Here is a 10948-nt window from a genome sequence, read left to right on the forward strand (position 1 = left end):
AGTAAGCTTTACCTGTTCTTTACTCCTGTTAGTACTGTCGACCAAGCTCAGCTAAGATTCAATTACTGCTGATGTTTTTTCCATCTTGTGCATCAACGAAGTTGTTTATTAAGCTCCTATCAGTCACACCTATCCAAGTCTGCTGAAAACAATGGCAATCAGGAAACAACTCTTCTATTCTATTCAATTTGTCATACGGAGCCCACCACTTTCACAGGTGTAGGTGAGGGCCCAATTTGGATGTCAGAACATTTATTATTGGTGATGATGCAGGATATGGAAAGAACCCTATTTGACTCTCAGTGTGCAAATAATATGCAAGGCTGACAGGAAAAGACATCTTGCCAACTATAAATTGACACAGAAATCGCTGAGCTACAACAACACAGAACACTATGATGCCACTTTTATAAAGAAAGGTTTATAAAGTATAACCATTCTGGTTGTTTTCTCTTCACCCTAAACTGGACTTAAAATTAGTCAAATATAATATTTATTTTCTTCCTACACAATATCAACTTTAGAAGGATCTTATCTAGCTAGTGAGTATTCCAGTAGCTTATTATCAATGACACTCAGTTTTCTATTTCACAGGGAATAAAGACAACACACAAAATTGCAAATTATGAATTGTTGTGAGAGGCTTAATAGGGCTGAATCAACACAACTAATGCCTACAGAGCTTTTAAATATGGTAGGCACCTCCTCACAAAATTAAGCCTTTAATTCGAAAGGAGCACTTTGCAACTCATATTAGAGTCACAGAGCACTCACAGCAATACAACCCTTTCTTTTCACAACACTGGACCCAGTCAGCCAACTTCTTTGCCAAACACCTCTTTCCTCTACCAGAAGAGGCTCTGCACTTCATAATCTATGTATTTTTGTTCATGTAGACTCTTTGGCTTTAAGAAATTATTCTTAAAATGTACATTACATGGCTCTATAGCTATTCATTATAAACAAAACTGTTGTTATATAAAAACATTATCTTGACAACTTGGGCTTCAAACATTGCAGGATGTGTAGCACTATTTTCTGCTATTCAACATTTTACTTACATCTTGCCCATTCTGATTTTCTCCATATATATATTCAGAGCGCTTCCGGGATGAGTCACCCAATCTGTATCCGCCACCTGAAAATGACTGATAAAATATTTAAAAGAAAGTTAATTAAAAAAAATTAAACAGCCTGAATAGATACGTGAAACAATTTACAAAGATATTTAATGGGGTGCAAGCATATAAATTAAAACGTGAACAAGCCTGCTTCTTTAGTTAACACAAACACACAATGTTCTAATTGATATGCCTTCTAATTAGCAAATTAGGTAGTTAGAAATTATAACCATGCTAAGCAGTCAGTGGACTATGAAATGTTAAGATTGAAAATTGAATATTTGCAAGCATTAGTAATATAATTTACAGGACAATAAGCCCTGTAGGCAAAAATAACTAATTCATTTGGTTTTTACTAAACTATCTTTTTTTATACTTACTTTAGCTTTACTAAAATCACCTGAGGCTCTTGCGGCTTCATCCAGTGGAACTGCCCCATGTTCTTTCGCCTCTTTGAAAAGTTCACCAACAATTTTACGGGGATTCTTATTAGAAGGCCCAACAATCTGTAGTCCGCTATATTCTGAGTCACCTGAGTAAAATCTTTAAACAATAAGGTTCATCAGTGATGATCCTTCTGAAGTAATTGATGGACACCCATTTTTCAATAAAAAAGCTCAGTAAACAAATGGAGCCAAATTCTGGCACAAAACCTCTTCACTTTGATCACACACGCATTCCACCCAGTTCTGGTTTTCCCAATACACAAAGAAGCACTACTAAAAGAATTGTTACAGTAGTGGAACTACAAAGGTATAGAGGTTCCTAGAAGTTAGGAACCATGGTCGTATGTTATAGCGAACACAGTCCTGACATAGTTGTGACTTTACATGCCTTATCTTGTGTGGATTCCGAAGAATAATCTCCACTGGGAGGTTCTGTGCATGAGACTATAGCTGGTCTGATCAAATGCAGATGCATTTGAAAATCAGATGCACAATTAACACAACCTTTGTAGAATTAACATACAACTATTTGGGTGAACAACTAAAAATAGCACCAAAGTGAGATCTTAGGCTTAATGGTCAATTATGGTCTCATTTCTAACAATATTAGTTCTTTTTTAACAACAATTAATTTCTATTCTGAGGCACTTTAGAGTCTGCAGTAACTTCAGAGAAAACCATTGGATAAAACAAACAGGAGTAAACATCTAGTTTATTTTCAAACTAGACTAATTTCTAGCCATTGCATGAGATCCATTTCATAGAGTGTATTATTTAGTAGTTTTATTATCTGTAATCAGAAGTTATATACATGTCGGAGAGTAAGATTAAGAGACTAGAAGTGCTAGTGGCTAATGTACGTTTAGACACCATGGTGATGGATGCTATCCAAATTTAGATAGATAGATATGACATACTGCCAAGCTGTAGCATCTTTGATTTATGTTCTATTTGATTTGATTTTAAACAGCCAATAAAATCCTGAATGCTTCCGATTCTCTTTGGGTATACTATTTAAGTATAGGAGGCAAGGTGAGTTGATTCAGAATAAAATAAGTCAATCTGCTGCTGCTTACTAGAATAAAACTGATTCTGCTATCTCAACACTGATGTCTATAAACTAAGGGTGATGTGATGAAGCGGAGGTGATTGTTCTAACAAGGTATTAACTTAATGCTAGCAGTTTAAGGATTAAGTGTTACCTTTCATATTAAATACAAGATTCACACAAATGAAGGTAACAAAGGAACACAAATATCACAGGGTAGCCATGTTAGTCTGTATCCACAAAAACAACGAGGAGTCCAGTGGCACCTTAAAGACTAACAGATTTATTTGGGCATAAGCTTTCATGGGTAAAAAACCCACTTCTTCAGATGCATGGAGTGAAAATTACAGATGCAGGCATTATTATACTGACACATGAAGAGAAGGGAGTTACCTAACAAGTGGAGAACCAGTGCTGACAGGGCCAATCAGGGTGGATGTAGTCCACTCCCAATAATTGATGAGGAGGTGTCAATGTCAGGAGAGGGAAAGTTGCTTTTGTAGTGAGCCAGCCACTCCCAGTCCCTGTTCAAGCCCAAATTAATGGTGTTAAATTTGCAAATGAATTTTAGTTCTGCATTTTCTTTTTGAAGTCTGTTTTTGAAGTTTTTTTGTTCAAGTATGGCTACTTTTAAATCTATTATAGAACGTCCAGGGAGATGGACGTTTTCTCCTACTGGCTTTTGTATGTTACTATTCCTGATGTCCAATTTGTATCCAACAAAGTTAAGCTGTGAAACAAGAACACAAACACAGAGAAGAGGGGAAAAGATTCATTAGAAAAGATTTGAGTGAGATTATTCTAGAGGAAAATTACTCAATATGCACCCAGGGCTGGATCCAGGTTTTCTGCCGCCCCAAGCGGCGGAGAAAACAAAACAAAAACAAAAAAACGACGGCACTTCGGCGGCAGCTCAAAGAGAAAGAGGGACTGAGGGACCCGCCGCCGAAGACCCGGATGGGCCGCCCCAATAGTGGATGGAGTGCCACCCCTTTGTATTGGCCGCCCCAAGCACCTGCTTCCTTAGCTGGTGCCTGGAGCTGGCCCTGTATGCACCTGTGTAAATCTGACTATGAACCAAAAACCAAACTATTTAAATAAAAGGTGCTAGAGTTGCTTACCAAACATAATGGACAGTAATGCTGAGGTAAAAAATAAGCATATTTGGAAGAGCTACTAGCACATTTTAATACCTCTATCTCATATTCATTTCAGTCCAGAAATAAAATCTAAGAAATATATAATTATGTTACATATTTTATAAATATAAATTTGATTTAATTCTAAAATTTATTTTCTTAAATTTGGCCTGAGCATTATGGATTATCAAGAGCAATATTTTACGGGGGTAGGGGTATGTTAAAATAAATAAAAAGAACAGGAGTACTTGTGGCACCTTAGAGACTAACAAATTTATTAGAGCATAAGCTTTCGTGGGCTACAACCCACTTCTTCGGATGCATATAGAGTGAAACGTATATTGACACCCATACAGAGAGCAAGAACAGGTGGGAGTTGTCTTACCAACTCTAAGAGGCCAATTAAGTAAGAGAAAAAAAACTTCTGAAGTGATAATCAAGATGGCTCAGTACAGACAGTTTGATAAGAAGCAAGTGTGAAAATACTTACAAGGGGAGATAGATTCAATGTTTGTAATGGCTCAGCCATTCCCAGTCTTTATTTAATCCTGTGTTGATTGTGTCTAGTTTGCATATCAATTCCAGCTCAGCAGTCTCTCGTTGGAGTCTGTTTTTGAAGTTTTTCTGTTTTAAGATAGCCACCCGCAGGTCTGTCATAGAATGGCCAGACAGGTTAAAGTGTTCTCCCACTGGTTTTTGAGTATTATAATTCCTGATGTCAGATTTGTGTCCATTAATTCTTTTGCGTAGAGACTGTCCGGTTTGGCCAAATCCGAAGAAGTGGGTTGTAGCCCACGAAAGCTTATGCTCTAATAAATTTGTTAGTCTCTAAGGTGCCACAAGTACTCCTGTTCTTTTTGCGGATACAGACTAACACGGCTGCTACTCTGAAACCTTAAAATAAATATTACATGTAAAACCAAGGAGATTAAGAATGGAAGTTTACAGTTCAGGAAGATTCAGATTATAGTTTGAAAATTGGACAAAGCATTTTATTTTAAATAGGAAAGTCTATCCTCCATACCTCATGTTACCATTTCCCTCTAATGAGTCACACAACAGCCCTTATGTTACCACTTAGAGCAAAGACTAAGATCAACACCATTATGAAGAAAGAAGAAAAGAAAAAAAATGTATGAATGAAAAAAAATCAAATCTAGATTAATATTCTATTCATAATTGTTATAGATAAATAAGCTTCTGTTTTTACAGTACCTTTGGTTTTCTTTGTCATCACTCATGCTTCTTTCTGGTTTTCTCAAGCTTCTGAAGGAGTCAATTTTTAGACTGCCAACAAATATTTTAAAAAAATCAGTTTTATTAAAAACATTACTGATATATACACTGCATAATATATCCACTTTAACAAGCACTTCACACTTATGACTATGTAAAATGGTTAGTTTTTTATATACTTTAAAAAAAAAAAAAAAAAGAGCGAAAATAAGGTCTCTCAAAAGTTCTGACCTGATGGGCTCCAACAGCCATTCAGGCTAACTGTTTAAGTATTTTATAAAATAATTCTAAATTGCTGACATACTGTAACGGCATATGTTCTTTTGGTCACAGTAAACAGTTCCAAATATTCACCATGTAGCAAGGAAAGAATGGAGGGCAGCTCATTTAGGGCCATACAGCAATGCCCTTATGCGTGCTGAATGACAATTTACTCCACAAGTGGCCTCACTAACATCAGTAGGTAACATTCAATGTGAAGAAGGGTTGCAGAATCTGGCCCTTAACCTTCAATTATATTTGAAAACTGGATTTGTAGTACTTGAACCTGCAATGGGACCAACCAGCATTATTATTATTTATTTATATTACCAAAGTGCTAGGAGCCCCAGTCATGAACGCGGACCCCATTGTGATAGGTGCTGTACACAGACCAAAAAGACAGTCACTGCTCCCAAAGAGCTTACAAGCAGTAGTTTCCCCTATTCCTTTCTGTTTATTACATGGATTCAAAAATATTCTTAAAGCCAACATTGCAAAGGTTTATAGTAAACATTTAGAATGAATTTAACAGATACTTTGAAATAGAGAATCAGAACCATTGCACTAGCTTCACATCCATGGGATAGTCCACCACTGGTGCACACTGCCATAGCTCCACTGACTTCAATGGAACTTTGACAATTGATGTAGACCAGTGTTTCTCAAACCGGGGCTGCTGCTTGTATAGGGAAAGCCCCTGGCGGGCCGGGCTGGTTTGTTTACCTGCCCCATCCACAGGTCCGGCTGATCGCGGCTCCCACTGGCTGGTTCGCCGCTGCAGGACAATGGGAGCTGCGGGAAGAGCAGCCAGTACGTCCCTCGGCCCGCGCCGCTTCCAGCGGCTCCTATTGGCCTGGAGCGGCGAACCGCGGCCAGTGGGAGCCGCGATCGGCCGGACCTGTGGACGGGGCAGGTAAACAAACCGGCCTGGCCCACCAGGGGCTTTCCCTGCACAAGCAGCGGCCCCAGTTTGAGAAACACTGATGTAGACTACAATCTATCCAAATTAGGAATTATTTAACATTGTGATAAGGGGGCATCTTTTCTTTCCAAAAGAGATTCATCTGAGTCATGGTATATGATTGCCAATAAAGAGCTAGAGTTTGCCAACGTATACCATTCTGAAGTATTCAAGATTCAGTACCAACCTATTCCCTACATGGAATAGGAAGTAAGTATAATAACTTTGTGGTATGTATTGGCAAGCAGCTTTTTAATAGTGATATCTGTAGATTGGTGATCTCAACCAGAAACAATTATTATTGTCCCCCAAGTATCCAGCCTTGGGCTGAATTTCATCTTTCCAGAGATCCATGTGCACAAATGGACTGTAGGTTTGTCACCAGTCATGGAGATGTCCGCTGGTATATACCCATTTTAAAAAAAATGAGATTCACATTGATACATCTGTGTGGATGGGGTCTTTTTGGAAAGACACACAAGCCTTGTGATTGGTTTATCATGTCCCAGTCACTTGCCACATATAGATTGGTTTTTTTTAAAAACCAAACACATCTTACTGTTCAGTTGTTTTGTATTTCATTAATTTAAACTTGGCAAGATTTTTTTTAAAATTTATTTGAGAATGCTATAATGAGTCTCCATATATTCTGTTATGTGAACCCTAAGTACTTAAAGCAAATTCTTGTTGGCCACATGCACCTAAACATGCCAGAAAAACAGAGAAAAATATATTAAATTCCTCTACCACACAGAGGTTGTCCACCCAAGTTCTTTGTTCCCATGAAGAATCTTAGAGGATATTTGCCAATTCTCCTACGGTAGATGCTGCTGAGGGATAATTTTGGATAGGGCTTAACAGTCATGGATCACAGTCCTCATGTTGACATGAGCACTGTGGTTTCCTGACCCAGAAGAGGCACTTATGCATAGCCTTCCATGTGAATTGCTCCTGCTCCTAACAGTTGTTCCCCCCAAAAGAATACAGGTCATATGTCCAAATCTGCGACAGCATAACTACTTCTGCATTTAATTTTAAGCCTTTTGCCAGCATCTAACAGAAACAAAGTGGTTGGGAACAGTTGCAGAATGAAGACTACTCGATAAATAAATATATGCTACAAACACTTCCTAAGGAAGCAGAGTGAACATAGTATTATAGGGTCCCCCACTTTACTCTTCTGTGTTGTTATAGCTTTTTAAACAAGCATTGGAATATAATACCTCTTCGAGATCAAATTTCTGAATGTTGTGACAAAAGCAGGGTTAGTAAACTGAAACAGATATTAAAGATGTCAAATAAATTACTAATCCTAATGTACAAAACACTTCTTACCTCTGAACTGGTACTCTTGGGTTACCGACCACTGTAGCTGGTGGTCTGTCAGAATGGGATAACTTGCCTTTAACTTCATCTTCATATAACCCAGCCAAAGCCAACTACATACAATACCAGACTTTTTAGAAAATCTATAAGGCTAGAGATATAAACTATACGAAGAACAAGAGAATAAACATTGTATGCATTGTTTTAGAAGCCTAGGTTCCTTATTGATTTAGAAACACGAGTGACATTCAGATACTCATATAAATATTTGTCTGGATACCTGTACTCTGAAATAAATACACATGTATTTATTTACATATTAAACACAAGTCTGAATTACGTCATTAAGAATGACAAGACTTTTATACAGAAGCATCTGTTCAGAATACATAGAAAGCACTCACATTACTTGTAAAAGGTTAAGACAAAGATATTGTGTGTTTATGTGAAACAATATGCCACATTACTTTCAATAAGGTTGTTAGAGAACACAACAGTAATAGCTTTTAATTTATATTTTTCAGTTCCTATATAACATGTTTACAACCATGACAGAATGTACTAATATTAAGATCCCAATTCAGCAAAGCACTTAAGCATGTGTTTAACACTGACTTCGGCAAGTGCTTAAAGGCTTACACCCAAGCGTAATAACCTGTATTAGAAAGGCTTTTCCCAAGGATAGCCCTATATGCTGCCATTTCTCTGGCAGATTCAGCTTTAAGAACAGTATGCGAAGGGATACCAAATATGATATTTTTGGTAGCTTAATTTCTATTGTCTTTAACAATGTTGTACTTAGTTTCTGTAAATATTAAAATTTTTGTCTCAAAAACAGAGTTCTAAAATTTCATTCTGCTTTTCTCTGGAGTGATATTAACATTTCACCACATGGTGCTGCAGGGCTACAATTCTACTATGGGTTGGCTTACAAACAACAAACATTCAAATAAAGAGAGCCCTCTGCAAGACAAACTGTTTTAGAATCACAGTATTTAATACTGTAATAAGTATTGTGATGAGACGCTTGTTATCCAGGAAAGTAAACTAGTTGAAGAACTGAGGGCTATTAAGAAAATCATACAGAGTAGTGAGATTGCAATAGAACTTTTAAAAGACATCCAGTGTCTCAAACTTAATATGAATTCTACAGATTTGTGCTAGTTAAAAAGGGAACTTTTATTTTAGATAAATTTAACACCATGAAAGACCATCTACTCAAAAAGCCTCCTTAACTACAAGTCCGATCTTCAACAGTTTGGAAACCCGAAGATGAATGTAACTACTGTATGCTTCAGTTAAAAATGTTAGTCTCAATAGACTCATAGACTTTATCAACAATAATTAATGTACAAACCTAATATTAGTAAGTAAAAAGGAAAAATAGTCAGGACTGGTCAGCAATGTATTGGCCTTATGTGTAATTTAAACAAGAACAGTAACACTGCCTAGAGTTTCACATTTCTTTTACTTAAGTAATAGCTAAGGGTTGCTCTACGCTTAGGTATTGTGTAGAGTAGACACAGAATGCCCAATTAGCATGGGTATAAAATAGCAGTGTAGACAATGAGGCATGGTTGAGTAGAGCAGAAAGCCCTACATGCCTGAACGCTAGAGTATATACTCCGCACAGCTCTTTACATGCCAGCAGCTCTCTGCTGGAGACTTTCACTTCCACATGTAGCTAAACACCAGTGAGTGTGGACACAACCTGCCCTTCACTGCGGCATGTAGCTACACGCAGTGGTATTGGAACAATTTTTATAGTGGGGGTGCTGAAAGACATTGAACAAAACTGTATACCAGGGGTCGGCAACGTTTGGCACGCGGCTCGCCAGGGTAAGCACCCTGGCGGGCCGGGCCAGTTTATTTACCTGCTGACGCGGCAGGTTCGGCCGATTGCGGCCCCCACTGGCCGCGGTTCGCCGTCCCGGGCCAATGGGGGCGGCGGGAAGCCGCGGCCAGCACATCCCTCGCCCGCGCCACTTCCCGCCGCCCCCATTGGCCCGGGACGGCGAACCGCGGCCAGTGGGGGCCGCAATCGGCCGAACCTGCCACGTCAGCAGGTAAATAAACTGGCCCAGCCCGCCAGGGTGCTTACCCTGGTGAGCTGCGTGCCGAACGTTGCCAACCCCTGCTGTATACCTTGTATATGATGAAAACCACTTCAAGCCAGGGGTTGTTGGTGCACCCCCAGCACCAGGACCCCATGCTACACATGCCCATGCTTGCAGCAGCATGTAGGGTAAGCATAGACATAGTTTTAAAGAATTTTATTTGGAAGCATTTCATAGTTTTAAAGTTGGTGGGGAAAATGAATGCTGATAAAGAAATGGTTACAGCTGAGATTTTATCTCATTTCTTTGCAGGAAGCTAACAATGGGAGCCAAACTCTCTGCAGGCTGAGGCACCTCTCCATTGCTCTAGTGCAGGGGTTCCCAGGCGAACTGCGGCCACTGGGAGCTGCGAGTGGCCCTACCTGCGGACACTCAGGTAAACAAAAGTCTGGCGGCCCACCAGGGGCTTACCCTGAACAAGCCGCTAACGAAGTTTGGGAACCTCTGCACTAGTGTTCGAAAACCAGGCTCAAGAGAGTTTTTGCATTAAGCAGCTTTATTCGGGCCTTGCAAACAAGAGCTGGCAGCCTCATCGGGCCTGGCGATTAAGTCCTGAAAAATGTGGGTCTTGTGAGAGAAGGGGTGTGACACAAAGCCAGCCACCTGCCTCCGCCTGGCGGATCACTCCACACCACGTGGCAGGTTACGGCCCCGTGGGGAGCAGCACGGCGGGGGATGGCCCAGGGGCAGGGTGCCAGGTGTGTGCATGGAAAGGGCAGGCAGCAGCCCCCGCCAGCGCTCAGCTCCCTGTGCCCCGCTCCGCCGGGAAATACAGCCCCCCGGGCGGCGCCTCTAACCGCAGAGCCTGGGCTTGGCCAGGCCAGCCTCCCCCGCCCGATCCAGCCCTCGCCCACCAGCCCGGAGCACCGCAGCCGCCGGGACGGGACGGCACCTGTCGGGGAGGCGCCGCCGGGCTCTCGTTCATCATTCCCAAGTATCGCCCCGGCCCTTCCGCACCTGTAAGTCCCGGGCCGTGGGTGGCCGGGCATTAGCCCGGGGCCCTTTGTCCCGCCGCGGCCCGCCAACCGCTGCCTCTTCCTGCTGGCCCGCTGCTTCCCCTCCGTCCGCCATCTTCAGCTGCACGGAGGGAGCCGCTCCCCGCGGCCCGGCGCGCTGCGGACCTGCGGCTGGAGGGAAGCGCCGCAGAGCACTTCCGTAGCCAGGCTGCCATGGCAACGGGAGGAGTGGGACTGGACCATCCTCCTACTCCCTAGCCCCGCCCCCTTCGCTGGACCCGCCCAATGTGTGTATGGGCGCGTCCGCGCCCGAACCGTGTGTGATTGTGCGCGCGCC

General features: G+C 41.3%; 1 protein-coding gene across 1 annotated transcript in view; it reads right to left on the reverse strand.

The window, feature by feature from the left end:
* UBXN2B (UBX domain protein 2B) overlaps window positions 1–10726 on the reverse strand; it is a 30648-nt gene extending 19922 nt beyond the window's left edge. The window contains exons 1-5 of the mRNA XM_065399463.1: window positions 10613–10726; window positions 7548–7651; window positions 4970–5041; window positions 1502–1664; window positions 1062–1148 (exon numbers count right to left, since the gene is read on the reverse strand). Of these exons, the coding sequence (XP_065255535.1) occupies window positions 1062–1148; window positions 1502–1664; window positions 4970–5041; window positions 7548–7651; window positions 10613–10726 (540 nt within the window). The remainder of the gene's footprint in view (window positions 1–1061; window positions 1149–1501; window positions 1665–4969; window positions 5042–7547; window positions 7652–10612) is intronic.
* Between the last annotated feature and the right edge of the window lie 222 nt (window positions 10727–10948).

Source organism: Emys orbicularis, chromosome 2 (genome assembly GCF_028017835.1).
Source record: "Emys orbicularis isolate rEmyOrb1 chromosome 2, rEmyOrb1.hap1, whole genome shotgun sequence".
NCBI classification, from domain to species: domain Eukaryota; kingdom Metazoa; phylum Chordata; order Testudines; family Emydidae; genus Emys; species Emys orbicularis.